Consider the following 23,963-nt stretch of genomic DNA (forward strand, 5'->3'; position numbering starts at 1 on the left):
ATGATCGATGTGAATTTTGCTTTGTTACGTTATATCATGTACAAAGTTTATATGTGACAAAGACTGCACGCTGGAGCTATAGGTTCATAAAAGTCAAATAATGTGAACTGTGAAACACTAAACAGGCGTGTATAATCCAAGTGTAACATTTGCGAAACAGCGGCGTAAGTACATTAATAATTTAAAAGAATATATTTGATCTGATTACTGTTACAGTATCAAATGCCGATATAATGAAATATTTATGTTTCAAATATAGTTCTTAAGGCTATTGTTCCATGATGATTACTTGATCAGCAGATCGACTTTGACTTGCGTACAGTTTTGAAAACATTGTAAGATTTAAATGTGGTTAAAACTCTGGTCGAACCCATGGGATTGAAGACACTTGATTAGAAATGATATTTATTGTTAACTATAATTTCAAGGGACATTTTGATCAAGTATAAATTAACCTAAGCCGAATGTCAAATGTTCTCAATTGTAGTTTCAGAAGATCGTTACTTTGTGCTCTCTTCATGTGTATTGACATCATTGGTGTTAGGTTTCGTTAGCATATATTTGTCACGATGCAACATAAAAAGCGCATCGCTGTTCGCTTCAAGAATGCACACGTTTGTTCAGCATGAAGTGCGACTAGGTATGCGTTAGACGGTCACGAAGCAAACGCGAGGCGTGCTCGTTCATCGCAATCAAATGACATCATCCTGCCGTGAATAGTACGATTCACTTGTTGAATATTGATCCCGTATCTAACAATCAACCCCTAATCTATTACACGGTTTATAGATTCAGAAAGTCAATAACATTATTGACTTTCTGAATCTATAAACAAAATAATAGCTTTGAAAGAAAATGAAAATTTCTTTTTGAAAACTCGTCGAGTATGCATACGATTCTAGTCTGGTCGTGTGTCTACATGAGTGTACATTTTTAATTTATTTCACTGAACTGACTTTGTACACTTAGTTGTTCACTTACGTAGCAATTAAACGTTTTGTTTACAATTTAATTTGTCATGTGTCCAATAATGTTAGTGTTGAAACGTGCGATGTCCCATTAAAGGCAGCGTCGGAAACGTTGACAAAACCTTTAATTAGAGCAACTACATTGTCCGGAATGAACGTTCGTTACGTTGTAACCTGTCATGACGTAAATTAGACAATATGAAGTTAGGGGCCAGGTTAGTGCCGGCCGGGAATTGCGGGCGGCTCGCAAAACGTCACAAACAGGCTCGTGATTGATGGCTGCGGTGACACTCGTTGCGTCAGACGGAGGTCGCGGGGTCAATGCCAGAGTTGTCATAATAACCACGAGAAAAGAACATAATTATTAGCCATCAAATCTTAATTCGCCGTATCTTAACAAAATGTTTCTAGTACAAAAAAATAAATAATAAATAAATATTGAACATCATAAACATTACTCTGATCCCAATGTAAGTAGTTAAAGCACTTGTGTTATGGAAAATCAGAAGTAACGACGGTACCACAAATACCCAGATCCAAGACAACATAGAAAACTAATAAACTTTTTCTACGTCTCATCTCTACTTAGCCGGGAATCGAACCCGGGACCTCGGAGTGGCGTACCCTTGAAAACCGGTGTACACACTACTCGACCACGGAGGTCGTCAAAAACATACATGTACATTTAATATTATTAATATTATTCATTGAATAATATTAATAATATTAAAGCTTTTCTTTTAGAAGTAATTCTGAATGGTCATGTCACAGGATTAACGTGAATGAATAGTAAGTACAACCGATTCGAAATGTTACTATTTTCTACCAATTAAATTAGATAGGTATTTCAATTAAATTATACTATATATTTATAGTTATTAATAATATATTTTTTATTTCATTGTCACTGTATAATATTGTACGTGTGTAGTTATGTCCAGAATGTTACATTATCATAACGTAAAAGATAATAAGCTGCATCTTTATTCCTCTTTATATTTACTCTTTATCGTGCCATATATTATAGCAAACATTTCTGCTCATAATAAAAGACCCACGCACCGTTTCTTTAAAAACCTAACTTATGCATAAACATGGCGCCCTTTAAATCGTCTTTCAGAGAGATTGATACTTGAATATTACTGGGAAATGGCAGCGCAATCGATGCTTACATTGTTTAGTTTATGAAAATTCATGAACAAGTAAGGTGGGACGGTCTCAGGTTACGACCACCCGGAACGGTGACTGTTCGGCCCCATTTCGAATACGTGGGGTCGCCATAAAACGGTTCCTTTTACGACAACGGCAACAGAACACATACACATTAGAGTAGGCATTCTAAAACAATAACGATCCAGCGAGGGCCCGCGATAGGATCCTCTTTGATGTCATAAACGGCCCTTGTCGACACAATACGCCGTCACGAAAATATATTTACCCTCACCTGTTCGCACGTTAATGTTATTAACTACCATAAAAGTTATATCTCACCGTCTATCCCACTGACTCTTATCTAATGAGAATCCATATTGCAGGTTTCTGGCGCGCGTTATTATTGGACCATTGCTTTTCTTGAGGGATTAAAGTCGTTTTATATGCACAACTTTAACATGGAATTGTTTGCTAAGAAGGAAATGGTAGGCACATTTGTTAGATGAGGTTATCGTAATATATCCGAAGTGAGCATTCGTGCAATAGGGTTTTGAATAATCTTTACAATTCGTATAAGGTTTAATATAACTCTATGAATATACTGATAAAACTTAACGTCGCGTATTCGTTATAACCCCTCTTTGCGAACAATGTATGAAGTTTAGCGTAAGCCGGTAATAATCTGCAAGTTAGCTTAGGTTGATGGATAAACGTTGGTATATGTATGAACGAAATATGGTAATGCAGACATTATTAAAGCGTGTACTCGTGCAGTTAGCTAACAAAGTAACCGCAGAGGCGACAGAGCACGCTTACTCTACACGGGCTCGGCGGCTCGGCGGCTCGGCCACGTACTTTACAGTGGTTCATTGCGGCTCTCTTAACATTTCGTTCTACATAACTTGTAATGGTTCTACAACTCGTTAGTCGGGAAAACGCAGCATGTTTTGTTATGACAGTATATGACAGTACTTTGTGGAAAATTAATTACTTCGGATCTGTAGTTCCGATTGTGACTCAAACTTTTTATTTAACTTGCTAAAGGAAATTACTGAACAGCCAAGAGTTCGTTTTAATTTAAATGGACTTGATACAGTGTTGTATGTAAATCAAGATAGCGAGTCGATTTCGTGAATATGGATGGCTATTAAGAAACGATTCGTACGGTTGCGGGACGGGTCCGGTTTACAACCTCGTTACCGGCGATCCAAGGTTTTTACAACGCGATTATACCGCCCACTTTGCTCGACCTACGCACCCTGTAATTGGGGTAAATCTTTTTATTAGGTACTCTCTACATCCCGTATAAACATTTATACGACTATCTGAGTTTCAAAACAAAAACTTATTAAACAGGTAATTACAATTGAAATTTAAATCGAAACAAACAATAATTATCTATCAAAATAATAATTGGATGCATTCATCATTCGGAATATTTCATAAATACAATACTTTGTAATTAATGCATTAGTGCTTTTTGACGTATTTTCGGAGGGAAACAACACGAGAATGCTTTATCTGTTTTTGGAGCGGTATCAATTATTAAAATGCAAGTATAACGAGTGCCCGACCACATTTCGTTCGCGTTCGGCCTCGCGGCGCATTATCGAAATCGGACCGCAATAATTACATTCGAGCTGAATGCGGCCGGCCACTCCATCCATGTCCGAGCGACTGACCAAATAAAATATACGCCCGCGATAAACTTTTATCATCGAGGGATTCATTATTCGTCACTTTAAAAAGAACTCTTTCCAAAGTACCTACTCAACCGTTCATTTAATGTTAACAATTCGTAATAAATATCAAATGCCCTTACTTCGTCGGGTCGTTCTGTTCTCAGCAATAATAATACCATAATTAATTTAAAAAAAAACTAATGTATATAACTAAATTATAGTTATGGCTTTAAAAACGTTTTTAATAAAATTAAATATAGAAAACCTTTTATATTTTATAAAAAAAAAGAGATATGCTAAGACAAAAATTAATAATATTTATAAATTTGCCGTATATTAATACAGAAAAAATAAATTCTAAAACACAAAGAGAATGTTTTCAACGAAACCTTTCAATATAACTATCAGCTGGCAACGTGTTTCATTCGTTGGAATCTTTCATCGGTGTCACAGAACGTTTGATTCACAACGGCAAATAATCTAAATGCATTCGACTACACGATGACATTTCATCTAAAAATTTTGGGATAAAAATTTTGTTTTGTTTTCGCATTGAAGCGGCCGCCGGTCGCCTGTCGGCTGATTATAGACCGGGAGAATGATTTTACGTATTTTACAGTCGTATTTTTAAAACGTGTCAAATAAATAAGTATTTCAAGTATGGCAGCACTTTTTCCCCCTACTAGAAGTATGGTAAAAAATAATAACGGTCACATTTTGCCAAATACTTTCCAAAAATTCAAATGCAATACTGGTACAAATAATTGGGCGAAAAAAAAAAATTACTCCTTTGCAGTAAGGTATGGCGGCCATTGGAAACAGTCGGAAAAGTATGGCAAGGTGATTTTCGTGAATGGCTACTCGACGATGATTAGCTATGCAAAAATTAGCCTGGTACAAATGGTTGAATTGTTTTATTTAAATTAATGTATTCGCGTCGGTATGGCGGGCTGTAAGTCACACCCGGGAAGTGTGGCATTACGCTACCGGCTACTTCTTTTTTTTCGACTATCTGAAAATACAAGCATTTTTGTGGAACAAATCGTTCGACACTCGTTATTTATCCGACGCGTTCGATTAACGCCCACGCGATTGGGCCGCCGGTGCGAGCGCTATGACCATCATTTTCCATTTTGCCTTTACGTAATTAGACCCCTGAAGAACCGCCATACTGGTACAAATGACCTAGTATTTTGTGTCATCATCTCCCGGTCTATTACGTACTCTGCCGTCATTCATTTGCGTCTACACCGCTCTACTCAATCTCGTTTATTATGAACGTGCAGCGAGCGGCCCTGTCTCCCGCATTTTACATTGGTACATTTTGCTACGTAAAATGCTTTTAGTGTTACTGTTACGTAAGTTTTTATAGACATTATTACCGTGCCATGTTTAAACGAATTACGGCTATAATGAACGTAATACTGACTACCGAATTCATTCGATGCACTTTAGTGGAACCATTATTTTTAATAAACTCTATTTAACATTTAACTATACATTACGCTAGGAATATTTTCTGACATTATTATGGCCCTAATGTCTTGTATGTAGAATTAACTATTGTGTACTTTTTCGTCTATTATATATCTTCGTGCACATCTAAAGCAATTACAACACGACGTAGTTGCACCCTTCGTGACATTAATGAATAGCATTGTAAAAAGACATTCTTATAAAACCTCCCCGCCGTTTCTAGGATGCATAATATTTCTTTTGAGCTGTCATTCACCGCCCGACGTATAGTTGCATAAATAAATAATTCGAATCGGACCCTTCTCGACCTTAACTCGTTATTCGAATTGAATGACTTGCTTAAGATTTCAGAAAGTATATCGGACAGAAAATTATATTCATTGCAGAATTATTTTATCCTCAAATATGAACATATGATCGTTTTAATAATAAATTATTTATTTATTTTTCATAGCTTAAGCCAAACTAAGCAACGACTTAGTAAACTAGATAAACGTAGACTTAAAAAATAGCTACATTACGCAAAATGTGTATTATATCTTGAGCAAAGTTCTCAAACCGTAAAATCACGTTGGAATTATGGAGGAGTATAAAAAGTTAATAAAATTCTCCGGCGAAATTTCGTTCAAAACAGAAACGCGAGGGTCGACGACTCGGCAGTGGGCCGCGCTCACTCGCTACAGTAGAAAGGAGCGGTCCCCTCGATTTCGGCAGAACGTTCGGTACATTCATTACAAAAAGCGACACATAGCCCGAGCCCCGGTTTTATAATTCTACTCATTTGGTTTCCCCCGAACGAGTCGCGAGACAACGCGCTCGGCTAACTGTATCAATCAACATCAAACAAACTCGCTCTATCTTTACAAATATCGTACGCTAGGGCTGGGAATGAAATTCTATTTTATTAGCTAAAATATTATGCGACTAGAACCGAAAAAAATTAAGCACTTCGAAAAGGGCTCAGTGTGACTGATAGGGGATCCTAAAATAACAAGACTCGGGTCTATTCCTATTCAGTCGGCCCGCATCCAACCAACTGCGACCCAAAGAATAAATTCATACAAAGAACTCCTCGAGAATAATAAAGATGTTAAAGTGTACGTTTTATGCGTCACGGCGACTAGTCATGTGCCAGCCCTATGAGTTAGGGTTGCAACTGCCACTGACAATTCTTTTTATCGTTCCATTTGTAATGCAGTTCTGTTATCGTCGAAGTACGCCCGCGGCTGTGTTTCTCAAATAAAGAGGCGCGTGCTTTGATCTACGCTTAATGAAATAGCAGGACGATATACGCTTCACAAGCAAATATAAATCCCGATCGAACCCTTTGCGTAGAGGTGGAGGCGTCCAATTCAATTGCGAAATATGTTCAATATAAATAACAACAACACGCTTCGATTTCCTTCGTCATTGCATAGGAAATTGCTTTCATTTTTTAAGCGTGGAAACAATGTGGACTATAAATAAAATTATTCACGCCTACACAAATTGGAGTAGGTTTTGCTTTTCCAGCGCGTCGGGTGTCGGGCGGCTGGCGGTACAATTTAGCAAACAAGCTTATTGTCAAGTGTCGCGGCGGACGGCTCGCTAACTACGTGTATGGAGTATGGAGTGTCGTTTCACAAACAGACACGCGAGGCTCACTTGTTTTCGCAAGCTATGCACTGATGAAGACACGACATTTATGATTATAATTAATGTTGTTTTTACCGACGTCATTTCGGATGCATTCGGGTTGCGAATATAATTCACATGTATACCTTTGTCTGACAACATTGTATTTCTGAATGCGAAATTTTATTTTTGACTACATTATAACGTTTTTAGACACTAAGCAATGTTTTAAATTATTCTTGTATTTTTATTGACTTACGGAGTCTTGATCATGAGCGTTGGGTGTGGACGGCTGAGCTGGCCGGGGCGGTGGAGGGTAGCCCTGAGAACAATTATTATTATCTTAATTTTATTATCAAGCGTAAAATATAGTCTGAAGATATGCATCCACTAATATATTATTCCTAATTATTCTTATGTATATTTAAGAATATATTATAGAAAATAACTATATAATAATAGTTATAGATTAGATTTTTCAAGTGTCTGTTCATCCTTCAGGCCATTTTTATAATTTTGCTTCATAATAAACAATCCTTCTAGACCCTACTCTAGGTTTAACGGTGATCCTGAAACAAGCCTGACCATGTAGCGTGATATTAATTGAGAGCGACGCCGGCGCCGTCTGCGATACTAAACAATTATTTTCTTATCTCCTTTACGCTGAATCAAATTATTTCGTACTTCACTGTACCTTTGCAGAATTACCTGTATATTTTAGTGATATTTTATGCCTTATCATACCTTGGTAGCTTTAAAGGAATTATGGTATTAAAGAACATTTCCATGACTAATTTTAATTAACTTACTCTAATATCTATAACACCGACACTACTTCTCAGGTTTTTAATAAACTGTAAATATGTAAGGGTCATTTTTTTTTCTTTTACTTTTGACAACTAAGAAAGGATTGAATAAAAGCTAGTTTTTATAAACTAAGAGTGAATTATATTTTAGTAGGTAATATAGGTATTTATAACGACAAATAAAAATGTAATGACTGCATGTGTGCGCTCTAATGTGCTGTTGATATAATCATATTATAATTTACTTCGTACCGCGGAACGAGATAAATAGCCATTAGATATTTAACGTTAAATCTAATAACATAAATTATATGTATTATTATTCATCGAACAGACATAAAACAGTAATAATATCTCAAAATGTCAGCCTCGTTTAATGTTTATCCGACGTTCTGAGAACATCTTTACAGTATTAACGTAGATGCACGTAATTACAAACGGTCCGCGTCGACAAGTCGAACGGGCTCGCTTCAAACTTTGTTCCTGCTGAAACTCCGAGAGCAAAGACGCTTAAACGTTTAACGCGAAAGATATCTCACTCAGCTCGTGCAAAATTATATGAACTATATTATTAACTTTTATACGCGAAGACTAAGTCGAATCATATATATGTAGGTATATATTTCAATTGTCAATACCGGTTGATATTATACTTTACCTTTAAACTCTTCAATATAGAAGCGATATACTTATTCATAGTCAAAATCAAGAGACTTTAAATAGATGCTGATAAGAAATCCCGATACAAATTTCAACTAACTCTTATAAACTTGATATAAGTAACAAAGGTTGTAACGGATTTTTAATACATTGCAACAAGTATAAACTATGTTTCATTAATACTAAAGATCATTTAATTGGAGACCACGGCAGACCTAATCAGTAATGACATTGGTATCAATATGAAAACGACTGAAATCGTTTTAATAGTATTGTTTAGAACGTAAATAAATTATATTTCGCGCGTTGAAAGCAATATATGGTATAAACAAATTTTCAAACAACGCACGTAGTGAGAGGCGAAACAAGCCCGCAATTACAGAGTTGAATGCGCAAAATACACTAATTTTACTTTGTCGAGTCCGATGTTGGATGGGAGATCTGTGTGCTTAGCGAATGAAAAATGCAATTCAAAATTGTATGATTGGTCCCTTTGTTCAGTGAATACGGAAACATGGACAAACGAACATATTTGGTTTACGTTGTGTACATTGAATTTGTTTGATGACGACAATAATTATTCCGGTACACGGTATTTACGTTTTTTTGGGTCGTTATCGATCATCGTGACCGGGGTGAAGAATCATTTCGTACTAGTTATTGCACTCCGTTTTAATTGGCATTTAATGAACTACCTGTCATTCGCTACAACAGTTTTTTTTTTTTAACGTTCGATCCCTGCGGATTATTCCGTTAGTCACGTTACGAAACTGTATAGTAAATACAAAAGTTTTCCTTGCCCTACATTTGAATAAATTTAATACGGTACTCCAAAATAATATGTGCCGTAGATCCCAAATATAGTATACTAGTTTCCACCCGCGGCTCCGCGCGTGAGGGGAGAGGAGGGAGAGGTGGGGATGCAGGCGTTAGGGATAAAAGTAACCTATGTGCTATTCCAGACAATAATATTTATCTAAGCCTAATTTCTTTCAAATTCGTCCATCCATTGGCGTGATTTATAGTAACAAACATCCAATCATGAAAATTTTCGCATTCATCGTATTAATAAGAAAAGAAATTATAACATACATCCCTGTAATTTTAACGTTTAAGACTTCAACAAAAATGATATTACAATCCAACCTTAATACTCGAAGGCCGTTTAACCCTCTTTTTTAAACACGTTATACCTACTATAGCGAAATTTGGACCACAAAATAGAAAGTTAAAAGCAATTATTATTTACGGAAAATGTACTCATTAGTAAGTCAATTATTTTTATAGGGAAATAAACCGACATAAATGACACATTGCAATACTAGTTATATAATTATGGAACATACAAAAATAATATAATATTTAAACTGAAATAAAACAATAGACTGCAAAAAAAAAACTTTTCTTGAGCCCGAAAACATAGAAAAAAACCTTCCTAATGTACTCATTACATAATTATTAGTGTTCATTTTATAATTACGTGCTTAGAAAACTTATCGATTACCGTTTTTTAGAATATACAAGATTCCAAATATTAAATTAAAAACTACTTGTAGTGTGTCACAATACATTTACTACCATATAATAAACAAAAAAAACTACGCCATGAATTTATAAATCAAATAACTAAATGTAATAATGAAAAAGTTAACGTTATCATAATAAACAAGTTTCGCATAAAACAGAAACATTGTCCGCCAATTAATAGAAGAAAGAGAGCAGACACGTCACTCGCAGCGAGGGGGGGGGGGGGTTATTCTTCGAGTATTATTTGCGGGAATGGCAAAGGGAGCGAGCGTCATAATTTATCCAACACGGCAATTCCCGACAGCGTCGCCACTGCCACTCCGTACCAGGGAATGTAAGCTACAGTCAGCGTTTCATAGGTTTCCAACCGAGAGAACCGCCGCGCTAAAGTTCCGGGAATCTAGAGCATTTTGTAGTTTGTTATGAGCGTACCTACCAGACATACGACGGCGATATTTCGCTATTAATGTAGAAAGAAAATATTGACACGACATAAAATCTCTTCTGACTTACAACGTAGCGTCGACGACTTAAGTGAACGAGAGATTAAATCGAGGAGTTATGTAATGGATGAGCAATCGCTGCGAATGATTGACATAAAGAGGTAAATCGTTAAGGAAAAAAGTTGTTCGATTACAACTAAGACTTGACTGACCCTAATGATTCATTAGCTTTTACTCATGAGATAGTCATTATTGTAACTAACCTTATTAGACAACAACTAATAAATCATTCAATTAAAAGAAAAAAATCATTTCAGATAAAAAGTCGAACAATTATTCGTAAGGCCTGTGACAAATATATCTCTTTAACAATAAAATATAACGAGTTTATATTCGCAAAATAAATGGCCGACTAGCGAACGTAGAGCTGCCTCGAGCAACCGGCGCGCCCTCTTGTAGTGGAATACAAAACGAACTTCGGTAGACAAAACATTATTCCTTGTCATTGTCTCCGTTCAATATATTACTATGAACACGTTTTGGCGTTAGATTATTTGGTTTTTATCTATATAGAATTTATAATCGAGGTACGTCCATAGACAACAATATAGAAGCTTTATTGATAATAAAGTATTAACGAATAAGTACTCGACAGCATATTTTTCCATAAAGCAGCAATGTAATTAATATTGTTTCAGTAGTGGAGTCCAGTAAAATATAATTAGTGATTCCTCATTACCGCGCGGCATGGCCACTCTGGACGTTCGTGCGTCTGCCGGCTTATGGTTATTAATAACACCGGCCGCCCCGCCCCGCGGCCCCCGGCCCCCACGCTCGCTCGCGCTGCCGCTGCCGCTGCCGCACGTCTGACATTTTAATTCCGGAGCCGACTATACGTCCACCACGTGCCTATCTATCGATAAACGTTTTATCGACTCATTTCGTATAATATTAAGACCAGATACTGGAGTCTTCGTTTGACATACATTAAAGATAACATAGCTGGAAGTTACTTTAATTTTAACTATGTTATCTATAAGAGATAAGAATATTGAAGATTGTTTATTATAAATGTATTTTGGTTTCTCAGAAACTAATGTGGAAGGAGAAATCTGTCAGAATGTTCGATTTGAGGAGACATAAAGGTTTTATAAAATATCATCGAGCAAAGCTATTGAACATCACTAGCAACAAATGCTACAATGGCGGTCGGGCGAGCGCAGGTCGAGCGCAACATGGCTGCCTAGTAGGCGGTTCGAGTGATAGAGAGGATAGAGGCAACGAGTATTGCTCTCCTGCTCACACTCGCACGCTACGCTCGCATCGATCTCTACTCGCTGTGCTCGCCCCCAGCACCAGAAAGGCGGAACTAACAAAATTACAAAGCGCTTTCGAGCCGCTAATCATAAAATAAGATACGACGTTTCATTTCGACCGTACGACTCTCGAGCGATCACGATGCTGGAATGGCCCTTGACTCTCAAAATTCTCTACTGACATCGTAGAGTATTAACCTCGCGTCGCTATAAGTTTCGTTTAGTCATAGATGGAATTTTAGATTGAAGTCGCTGTTCGACTTAGATAGTGATTTAGTGTCCTCTATTCTAGGCTACATTTATTTCATTGTTCTGCAGCACATATCTGAACAGCGAATTGCTTCCGCACACAATAATTACATCAGCGGCCACAGCACCGTCGAGTTTGAGCTTAGAGCGGAATTTTTAATTACGTTTGTTACTTTGATTGGCAACGAGAATTGCTGTAGGGTTGAGTGTTCTAAATGAAACGGGACAGTCACATCTCAGCACTGGTTGAGTGGCACCGGTTAGTTTTGCGTTAGCATAAATTGCACCGTTGATCGATTGTTTAATTTGAGGCCCGGGGAATTGAACGAGAACACCCCTACCGAGTGTTCTGCTTCGCCGGTCTCGTGATAGCTGAGTGACGTTTAATTTTTGCACCCCGCGAGACAGACCTCGCGTCTTGCGACGAAGCCTTTATCACACGTCAATTTAGTTGTATTTTATTGGATACTACTCGGTAGTTTAGTACGTTAAAGTTATTTTTATAAAGTAACCATTCAGTTTTGACACCTTTTATTTTTCGATTGAGATAGAAAAGTCAAAGAAATATAACATTTGCTTGGTACGTTAGGTAGGTTTGGTAGGTTAGTAGATACGTCAATTTAAATTTTTATAATTTCTTATAAAAATTGAAACTGACGTATCTGGAAAGAAAAGTTTAGCTCGAATAAATCAATTTGTTAATTTATTTTAAGAAAAGCGAGAACTTCGTTATGAAGCCTTGGTATAAATTGTAGCTCATCGTAATAGAGCCGGGTCTGCTTATTAATGTCGGAGCATGTGCGCTGTCTGTATTATAATGTCGGCAGCAGTCGGCCACGTGCTTTCAATAAATATCGCAGGGGGGATTATATTAAAAATGTACTCTGTGACGATGTTAAAGGAGCTTTCGCAAATTTCACACTTTATTTACCTTATAAAGGTATATTTTTTTTAGCATTATTCGTTTAATTGATTTATTTAATTAAATAGATATATAGTATGATTACTTTACCCCAACGTTCGGTTTTTTATAGCTGTATTCTGTTGTTTGTTGATAAGTTATTTATGCAAGCTTTTCAACGAAGCGTCACGTTCCGAATGTCTCGCAGTATGTGGAGTACATTTATACATAGAGTACTCAAATCCATTACAATGTCAGCGAAGGCCACGTGCGTTTCATACATAGGAGTATGTTAATCTGGAGAGTTGTGCCAAAAACAAACCTAACGTGCAGAATGAATTCCGATCACAGTGTTATGACGGGATGCTTACGACTGTGTACTGCGTTGCAGTCAAACGGGCTATAACATTTGCTAGTTTATTTTTAGATTCGTAGTGCTTTTGATAAAAGATACAACTTTGACTCGTAGAGGGAATGTTTGCTGTAAATCTTTTATAGTTATTATTTACCTTTTTATAAAATAAAGGAGTCAATTGACTCTACGTATTATATATCAATGTTTCTGATATAAAATGGTTTTCTTGAGAAAACAATGTAGGTATATATTATTTTATGTATTGTGAAAAAGTGTAACCTACTCTGATATGTCTGAATCGTATCGAGTACTTTTAGAACAATCTGAACTCAATAAAAAAAAGACTTGATGAAAAATAGAAGACGTTAGAACAAATTTGACAGACTAGCGCTGGCGGGTTGAATCGAGTACTAACGGGGAAATCGTTTCGTGCGGGTCTTATCTATATTATTATAAAGACGTGTCACACTGATTACTACTTACCAGATTAAACCGATTCAAGTATCGAGGATATCGGATCGGAAATAACACACAAGGCGAAAGCAGATTCGTATGACTAACACACACATTTGTTAGTAGAGTGAAGTCAGCGGCTAGTTATAATGGTGATTCAAAAGAGCGTGTAAAAATGTCTACTAAGCTAAAATATATTTGAATTTTTAACATATTATTGCGTCAATCGGGGACATGAATTATAATAGATGTGAACATGTTAATTAAAAAATGCGTTAAATGAGTGAGAAATTATTCCCTAATTATACAAACCAGAGCGGATCGGATAACATTAAATAGCGCTCGGACAAGTCGGTCGCATTCGCAAGACGAACGACTCATTAATCGTGTCTTAAAATTAATTTGCATATCCGTTCGGTTCGAATATCTCGACTTTAGAACACGACGTCCATTGAACGGATGTCGTTACTTTTTATATAAGAATTATAATAATCAAGATATAGAGACGTCGGTAGTTTAAGAGCCAGAATTACAAGTTTATAGATATCTAATTTATATATAGCCTGGTTCCGGTAGAGTAGGAGAGAGCAACCTCATCTTAATTCGTGGGTTTCGTAAGAGCCAAGTGAATTTTTGGTAATACGTATTTATCGACCACCAAAATATATATATATATATATAAACAACCTCTATGGTGGCGTAAACCAACTTATCAAAGCAAAATCATTCCCTAGTATTGTTGTCGTCGGTCGACCGTAAATCTTTCAAACATTTATTTCATGCTTCATAATTATCGTACGAATGATGATATCGTACGAATAAAAATAAGAAAATCTAAATCAATATTGATAAACGAAATTAATTGTATTAGCATATTTATATTAATTGGGTGACCGACAATCATTCGAAGCTGTACATTATCTTACATTATTCAATTCATAACTTTTTCAAACAATAATCTGTAAACGAAAATGAAATTATCAAACTTCTTGGGGTGTATTCTTATCTAGATCAATTTATTTTTTTATCACGCATAAGAACCGACCAACTTTAGTCAAAATATAAACGCCTATATCTTGCTTTAATATTCTATCGGTCAAAGTTTCAACTGAAAGAAGACACACCATTTCCAGTGATCATGTTGTCGTGAAAAGAAAAAACACAAATGTCATACTGGTATTGTAACTCTGTTATTACACATATTCCACATCGACGTATAATATTCAATGCAATAAGAAACGTCATCATATTATATAACTTATATAAAAGCAACCACTACATAAATAAAGATTTAATTGTTATGATGTTTTAATAATAAATTATTTCCATTGAAAAATATGGGTTATTATTTAAGATTTTGGAAAGCCAAAAGAACGATTTTTATATTAAGTTTCAAAGTTTAACACTTATGATTATACTCTTTTGTCACGTGCTTTAATTTGTAAATTATTATTTTTTATTATCAAATTGAGTTTAGTGAAAGCCATGCTTCTCATCAAATAAAACTCGAATGAGTAATTTCAATTTATGCATTCGGTGCGATAAAATATTTTTTTTTATGACTTAAACATAAAATGTTTATATGCGTCATGGGATTTACGGAGCTTCTTAAGCTTCAACATTTAAAAAATAATTAATTTAAAATTAAATCCCCAACACTATTGTAAGTTAATTTAATTCATTTTTTTTGTTTTATCAAATTATATTACAAAGTATAAAAATAAACGACAAAAAAGCATTTTAAGCGCCGCGAAAATGCCCGACTTCGACAAAGGAAAAATAAAAAGAACGGTGAAAAGTTCGCGAAAGTAAAAGTTATCCATTAGGATGAGCATGACCATAGACGGTTTATTGAAATAGTTATTGTTGGGGAGGTAATTTTTAAAAATTGCCTACATTTGGCAGCAGTTTAATGGCTGCGATAACAGTAAAGTTCATAGCCGGAGCTCGACGGTCGAGTTTCGTGGATTACTCGTACTATCCATACAGACGGTGCAATTTTGTTAACGTTACAGATTTCCATATAAAATAACATCGCTCTGGGCGTCGTTATCGCACGATAATGTTTTAAGATTTACGTTATTTAAGTATTTTAATATAAACTGCAAAACGTTTACAGTTAATCGAGGCAACATTCTAAGTATTTCAACTTTGTCCCAAAAAAAAAAAACGCTCGGGCAAACGGTTCAAATAATTCATTCTACTAATTTAAAAATACTGTCAATTCACTCAGATTGTAAAAGAAAAAATATATCTCCGGAACATGTAACCAACACTCCATACAACCGATACTCAACATTAGCTTTATTTACGTACCTTACCTCTATATCTACGACAAAATAAATATATAATTCCTGAATTGTCATCGGAAATGCCTAAACCAAAGCACACATATAATATTTACCAGTTTTAATTAAACTATAGAAGCGATCCCTACTAAAAGCCACCATTCAAGTTCTAAAGTGTCGGAAAATAGCAAATATTATTGGCCACTGAATGTAAGCGGTCCTTCACTCGGCTTTAGAGAAACTGTCTCCAGACGAAGTCTTGTCTGTGAGAAATAGTGCGACTTAAGGGGACTTATCAAAAACTCCTTTCTGTAATTTGATTTGATAAACTAACGGGAACATACAATTAAATATTATTTTAACAAGATTTCATTTAACTATTTTTCGTCTCTTTAGGTCAAATCTCAGAAGCTAAATTAGCCCCACTGCGACTTAGCCTAAAAATGGCGTTAATATTTTATATTCTGGTTCAGGTCGGATTACAATGCATTTTTAATGGTAAGCATGATCTGACTCTACGCCCAGGATTGGTTCCAGGTAAAGGAATTTCTCAATGGTCAACGGCATGGACATGAAATTATGCTTTTTTTAAAAAAACTTGGTCTAGCCAGAGCGCGATGTTTACACGTGATCAATTTTGATTAATAAAATATTAATGTATTTTTGACAAGTCGTGTCGTTATCATGTGTGATAGGAAATGATAAATGAACTCGTATCGGCCGTTACTGAAAACTGATACACTGCAACAACATTTCTATAATATTCCTCCATCATCATCTTTAATAGTTATATTCATAGATAAAAGTTATAAAACACCTAAAAGGTACTTTATCATAATTATGAGAAAACGATACGGAAGTATGAGTTCTTATAAATATACATAATAAATTTCAATGGAAATAGATAACAACAAGAATTAACAAAAAAAAAACAAATATTTTACTCCCAAGTAAATTGGTATCATGAACAATTTATTACACATGATCATTATTTAAATTAGTTCTTTAACTTAGTATTTTTATCGTCATAATATTGTCATATCGTTTACTATAACATAATTAATATAGATGACCTTTGTCACATTTTGAATAATAAAAAAAAAACTAATGTTAAATTTAGAATATCATGCTAATTTAGAATACATATATTCAATCGAATCGACACGTATAAACTATATCAGTATTCAAAATGTGATGAAATTGTTTGGGGATTCAAACGATAGCCTGTGATAATAAAAGTTCCAATGTCGGTCCCATTGCGTCACTCGATATAAAATAATATTATAACAATCAAATAACAATATCTCGCGTAGTTGTGTTCCGGAACAATGACCAATTGATATACACTAAATCTTATTGTTAATAGTGATGTGATAACAACCGTTTAGTAAATTGGTGCTATTAGGTATGAATATCTGATAGTTGTGCTTTTGTATAATATGTGTAGCATTAAGGGTCGCAATAATTTTGTATCGTTTATCAGAAAATAAAAATAAATCGAATAATTACATTATTCATTCTTTAGCCGGGATTATTGAATTCCTAGAGCGTATGTCTAAAATACATTAGGTAATTAGTAAGTAGGCATATATTATAAATTGACCTGTGATTTACACTCAGCATCCCTTCACTGGGTGTGACCCTATTAAATGGTCGAAAGTACGAAGGATACGAAACGGACACACATATAAACGATACAGCAAACAATCCATTGAGCAATCCCTTACATTAGTCTTCAATTGGGTTGGGCCCAATTGGAGACAAATACAGTGTGACCTTTAGTAGTGTACCATTGGTTAACAGATGAAAGTCTTACCTGGTGTGGCGGTTGCGAACCGGGCGGCAAGTGCGGCGGATGCTGCGAGTCCTGGGTCGGCGAGAGGCCTCCCACACTCTGTGCTGTACCTGGGCTGGGTGCACCAGGGGGATGAGTAGGTGGCTGTGGTGAACCACCGCGCTCGTAACCCTGCGAAAAAATATTCTTGATAAGTACACAAAGCTAATTTATTTTTGAAGGTCCCATTTATAACATGAGCTCGTTTATGTTAATGAAATTTATTTTAACTGAACAAAAACATAATAATTTTACCATTTCCCGTACAGAATGAACCGATGAAAAGCAATGTAACAAAACTATATATAAAAGGTATAATTAAAAAAAAAAACTGCTTGACAAATATTCGATGACATGAAATGCATAATTACGATAATCACCTAGAAAATGGGTTTATAGATCACAGCTTTAATCTTACTGTGGCGACAAGTCGCTAAGTATTAAATAAGTAATAATTAATTTTTACGATATTAAAAATAAAATACCTTAGATGTTTTCTGTTCTACCTAACGCTTATCACTAAACTTTCCGTCGTGAATACATTTTCGGGCTAATTTCACTCTAATACTTATGAATGAGTTAAAACGCCGTATTTGTATACATTTTCCTCAGTGTTCAAACTATCTTCGTAAAGTTTTTCATTAAAATTTATCAGCCGTAAATACGTTACGAACAGAGTTACTTTCGAATTCATAATATCGTAAATCAATACTGTTTTTATTCGCTTGATCGTTGAACGTTGAACACAGTAAACATTTTTGTAATCCTCTAAAAGTTCTTATACACCTGGATGAAAAAAACCATCCTACACATTGAACAACCTTAATTCTTAATTACATAAATCCAGTTACATTTTGTCGTGATAATAATTAATTTTACCCGTAAGATTTACATAAAATATTGTTTAATTTTATATCTGCAGACAAAGACTCCATTAATTCTATTAGGTATGATTATGTATTTAAATCTGACTCATTAGTAATGCCAAATTTAATCCTTAGGAGTGTAAACATGACACGTATATTGAATACAATTAAATCTGTCATTTATTACGATACTAGCTGATGCGCTTATTCTTTGCAATGCTCCTTTAATTAACTCGCGCGCCACCTATTGTCCGTTGACGGTACTATGCCAGTAACCTTCACGCAAATACCAATCAAAACCGTATAAAGTTTCATAGAATACGAACAAAAACATGAATTAATAGAACAAATAACACAATATAATCACAAAGATAATTCTTAATCTCAATTTAATTTCATACAATATTACGAATGTATTGTTTTAAGTTTGTTAATTTATGAATTATTACATCTTTCAACGAGCTAAAGATGCTCAAGTTCTTTAGAAGACGTACTTTTTAAATTCTGAGATACAAAGACTAAACATATATTAAATACATTGACACGATACGCGTACTTCCCTACGTGACAGAAACTGGGAGCTCTTTCCACAACTCGGTAGAAACCATTAATCAAAAAAAGTAAATTGTATATTCAAGTAAGAAAACAAGTATTCCAATAGAACTTACCTACTTGTATTATTCTTGTTACATTATATATGTCACTGTACACTATAGTGTTGTTAAATTTCTTAGTAACGGTATTATTACGGCACTATTAATCTTCATACAAATCATATACCTATTTTGTATATAAATAACTAACCGTCCATACTTTCGACGGGTAAAATTTTACATTACTTTTCATTTTATTTATTTAAAAGAGATAAAAACAAACATAATAATACTCAGAAAGTGTTTATCGGCTCGTTTTGTGCTCATACAGCTCGCCGTAGACCGACTTTCGAGACTGATCATACGTTATATCTACACAACTATTAAGCCCAATTTTAAGGGTATTTTATTCACAGGGAAGGTTTTGTATAAATGTGTTGTAGTTTGGTAAAGATTAATAATGTGATCGAGAAATAGAACTTATGTTGCTTTTGATAAGCCGTAAGACCTAAGAGTTAGAACATGTGGATTCTACAGCGAAAGTTAAAAATTTCAAAACCGGGCAAACTCCACAGCGTTTTCATCAGATTTCTGTTTTTAATTCACTTCATGTTCCACAGTGAAGGATAATAATAAATAATAACCCGCATTGATAGTAGCAGAAATACGCTCTAAACCATATCCTAAGTGGGGAGCCCAGCCTTATCATTAGCCCAACAATGGAGCATTTAGAGGCTGTAATTTTAAATTATATAACCTTTTTTTATAGAAATATAATTTTTACTATGTGACATATCTATTAAAGATAAGTTTATATACGTACATATATTATACACGTTAGTACAAACTTTTTGCAAACATCATAGAACTAATATTACACACTTGTATCTATTATAGTGTCGGCGGCATTCTTTTCGAAAACAAGTGTCAGTGTTTTCTCTACGTCTGCGTTAAAATAAACAATTTAGATATTTCATATAAAGATATCACACATATTCACACAAATCAGATTAGTATTTTTTTGTATAAATCTGGAGAATCGAACAACAATTGTAACAAATGTAATCTATCAATATAATCACGAGCAATAATTGCTATCACCAAGCACAGCTCGAAGATTAACAAGCACGCCTGTTATCAATTTAATCTTCAGTCTCCAAGAGCCAAACAATGCACGGGGCGAAACAAACGGGCACGTGGCGCGCAGGCCTTGACCGTGCATCCATTATGCAAAGTTTACTTACGAATAAGTGCATTACAACATCTATGCATATAGCCACGTGATTGAAATAGCTTATACCGCTAGCCTCATTGACTGCGGAACCAGTGAGTAGATCATTGTTTCATATCTCTGGATTTTCCGAGTGTTGATGCGTTTCGATATCTGTTTTATAATACTTGGAAGTTTCGATATAACCAACATCGAACTATATTTACACATGATTGCGTACTAAACTCTATTGAGGTTGTTACATCATGTGCTTACAAATATTACAGGCAATTACATTTCATACTTAAATGAATATCCACATGAGAATTTAACTCAAAAAGCACTTAAAGATGACCGAAGATAAATAAGAGATATCTGCATATCAACTAAAACTACTGTAAGCATAGACGGGAGATTTAACTAACCCCTGATAGAATTGTCATATCGTATATCGTCATATATAATTTGCCGCTTCAATCACACTCAACCAACAACCCGTGAAGACATAATAATTGAAGCCGGTTCATTCATTATAGATTTATTACAACGTCGAGTCGTCCTCGACATAGTTCTCGCAGACTTATTGCATTAAACGCTAGATGCTTTCACTCGGCGACTACTTTCTGCGTCACGTTTCTAGGATGTAAACACTACGCTCGATCGTTATTTAAGGCTTTTAATATACCGTAATTCGTATCGACTTCTATATATTTTACAACGACCAAGTTATATGGTTAGTGATTTATTGGTTAAAATTGCTAGGTGTGAGATATATTAGACGGTATGTATAATTTATATTTTTGCCTTTTGCTTCCAATTAAACGGTTGCTAAAATTCGACTTTTATGTTTACGGAACGTGCATCTAGCGTGATTGCAAGTGTTTTGATACCCGTCGTAGGCTACATGTATTTTGAAAATTGAGCATCATGTTGAACAATATGTTGGTAGGGATTTGTGCGAGCCCTTCAGAGTAAGTAATACCCGCTCATCACATATTGGTATAATAAAACATAACAATATATATTATGTTTGGCGGTAGCCTAACGGCAATAATTAGTGTTATTGTGTTCCGATTTTAAGTATGAGTTAGCCAGTGTAAATAGGCACAAGGAACATAACATATTAGTTCCCATGGTTTGCGGCGCATTAGCGATGTAAGGATTGGATAATATTACTTCCTGCGCCAATGTCTATGGGCGGTAGTGACCACTTACCATCAGGTGGCCCATTTGCCCGTCCACCTACCTTTTTATAATTATATAAAATTATGAATAAATAATTTGTTAAATATAAGTGAACTATGTTATGAATTCGAAAATATAACTTACCCGGATCAATATGAGACATCATCAAATTGTATAATCAGAATGTGCAAAGGTCATGAGCCTTTGAAACTGAGCATTAGCTCAAACAAATATTTGAAAAAAGATTCTGTACATAAGCGATAAGTATGGATTTAAAAGTATAAAATATATTAAATAGTAATATAAAAAAAAAATCAAATATATAGTTAATCAATCGCAACTATGATAGCAGAACAACAACAAATTTAGATTAAAGAAACAACTCAGATAACGTCACCCAGATATTTACAAGTCAAAGTCAAGGACGAGATGAGTCATTAACTTTTTGTATTTTCCCTTATTCCACGAAGATAATTGATTACAAAACGTTACGAGTTCGTGACCTTACGTTACGTAGTAGTTGAATAATAATACAATAACTGAAGTATACATTTTATCGTAGCGTTCATTAATAAATAAATTGATAAATAATTCATACGATGTTAAATTTATTTAGTAGATCGTCGTAGTAATACTAATAAGTGAATATTACACGTATATTCAAAAGTAAATAGCATTGCATTATCTTATAAAGACGAATTATAGGTATACAAAACATTATAATATTTCATCAACATTTATTTTTTTCTGGATGAAATAACGTCGGTAATCGCCAAACTGCCAAGATATTATGAGATATTGAAATTTGATTCGTAGCAATGTTATAATCAGCTTAAAGAGGATCGAGTGTTAAGACTCGAAGGGCCGCCTGAGGGGCCTTCGCTATGTAATTTGATACTCAGCGTCTTATTCGTCAGTAAAACTGAGACCTCTTCATTACTTGTCGATATTAACTATTGATGTAATATTTTGTAACTAGTAAAAGCTTATAGTGGATATAATGTTTATTATTTGTTTGGATATCAGACACTTGTAGGAATACAGTAAAATTTGATGTCGAAAAGTAACCCGCGGATTGAACGTTTACGAGTTTTACTTAACAATTGCGTCACCGGAATAGCTCTAAAGGAGGAGGGGCGGAGGGGGTGGTGGATCGCTGTGGCCAAAACAAAACACAAAGAATTCCAAGAACTTTCACTGAATAATAATTCGGGGGTAAAAGTTTGTCGCTATAAGGCAGCAGGAAATCGGGACTGACGTTTGGTCGTAGAGTTTGGCTGTGTTTCAGTCGAACCATCCGCGCCGGTCGCCAACCAATCCATCAAAGGAGGGTGACTGGATCGGGTGTGGGTAGTCTCCCCCGTACCCACATAAATATTGCGGGTAGGTGAGTACAAACCCTTTGACCGAGTTCTGTTTACTTTCATTTTCACTCAGCTGACGGGGCCGCCACCCTGCCTATTCAACGCCACTATTATTATGATAATTAGAAGGTTATTAACTTTATATCCTGCTAATTCGTAGAAACTAACTCACGTTACAATAATAGCGTACAATGTAATTAGTAGATCATTCCAGTAATTGTAAACATGGTCTCATTACTGTCGATACTGAGAGAAAAATTAAAAAGTATATCAATGCAACATTGGCGCACTTAGCGTTTTGTTACGTCCCGTTAAGAAGACAGATTTAGTGCTGTTTAAGGGTACAAGGTACGAGGGGGGTTGTCCCAGAGAGTACTCAAGGTTGCAACGGGTTCGGACGCGGCAGACAGGGCGCAGACGTGCATTATTAGGTGGGTGCCGGAACACCCGCGGGTGCGGTGGGCGGTTGTGGGGTGCGCGTATCGTACGTCATCACCTGAGGCGCGCCCTTGAAACCGTCGTCGCATTCATTGCACTCGGATGCGACCCGGATCCCAGGCCCGCGATACCCGCTCTCGAGATACTACTAACTACCGTCACATCTACATCTTAAGATTAATCGTGAACAAAACTAACTTGTTTATGAGTACAGTAAACATTTAATCTTACCATTAACACCTAAACATTTCCACCTATTTTATATCCACTACAGAATATTATGAACTAACTTTTATAGACTTTTTTTATTAATAATTTCAATCGGAATTTATTTAATTCATATGAACAAAACGCTCATCGACTCAAGCGTTGACAGCAAGAAATTTAAAACATTTTAAATTTATACAATAGTTACTGTGTTCGTGTTAATATAGAACTTTCATTTACTAGTCATTACAAATTAGTAACAAGAAGTAAAACAACTGCTTATGTATTAAATCACAAGCACTTAAGTATTTTTATAACTTCTACAAAGTTTATTCAAATGAGTGTTTATCTTAAGTTAAAAATAACTTTGTGTAAA

At 35.1% G+C, this 23,963-nt stretch overlaps 1 protein-coding gene across 12 annotated transcripts in view; it reads right to left on the reverse strand.

Annotated features, from left to right (window-relative positions):
- Positions 1-23,963, reverse strand: part of Osa (osa) — a 91,742-nt gene that overhangs the window by 42,234 nt on the left and 25,545 nt on the right. For 11 of the 12 annotated variants that reach the window (XM_064218083.1, XM_064218082.1, XM_064218080.1 and 8 more), the window contains exons 3-4: positions 17,707-17,856; positions 7,152-7,214 (exon numbers count right to left, since the gene is read on the reverse strand). In XM_064218083.1, coding sequence (XP_064074153.1) covers positions 7,152-7,214; positions 17,707-17,856 — 213 coding nt within the window. The remainder of the gene's footprint in view (positions 1-7,151; positions 7,215-17,706; positions 17,857-23,963) is intronic. The other variant, XM_064218084.1, reaches the window with a different exon arrangement.

This window comes from Vanessa tameamea, chromosome 20 (assembly GCF_037043105.1).
Source record: "Vanessa tameamea isolate UH-Manoa-2023 chromosome 20, ilVanTame1 primary haplotype, whole genome shotgun sequence".
Taxonomy (NCBI): Eukaryota; Metazoa; Arthropoda; class Insecta; order Lepidoptera; family Nymphalidae; genus Vanessa; species Vanessa tameamea.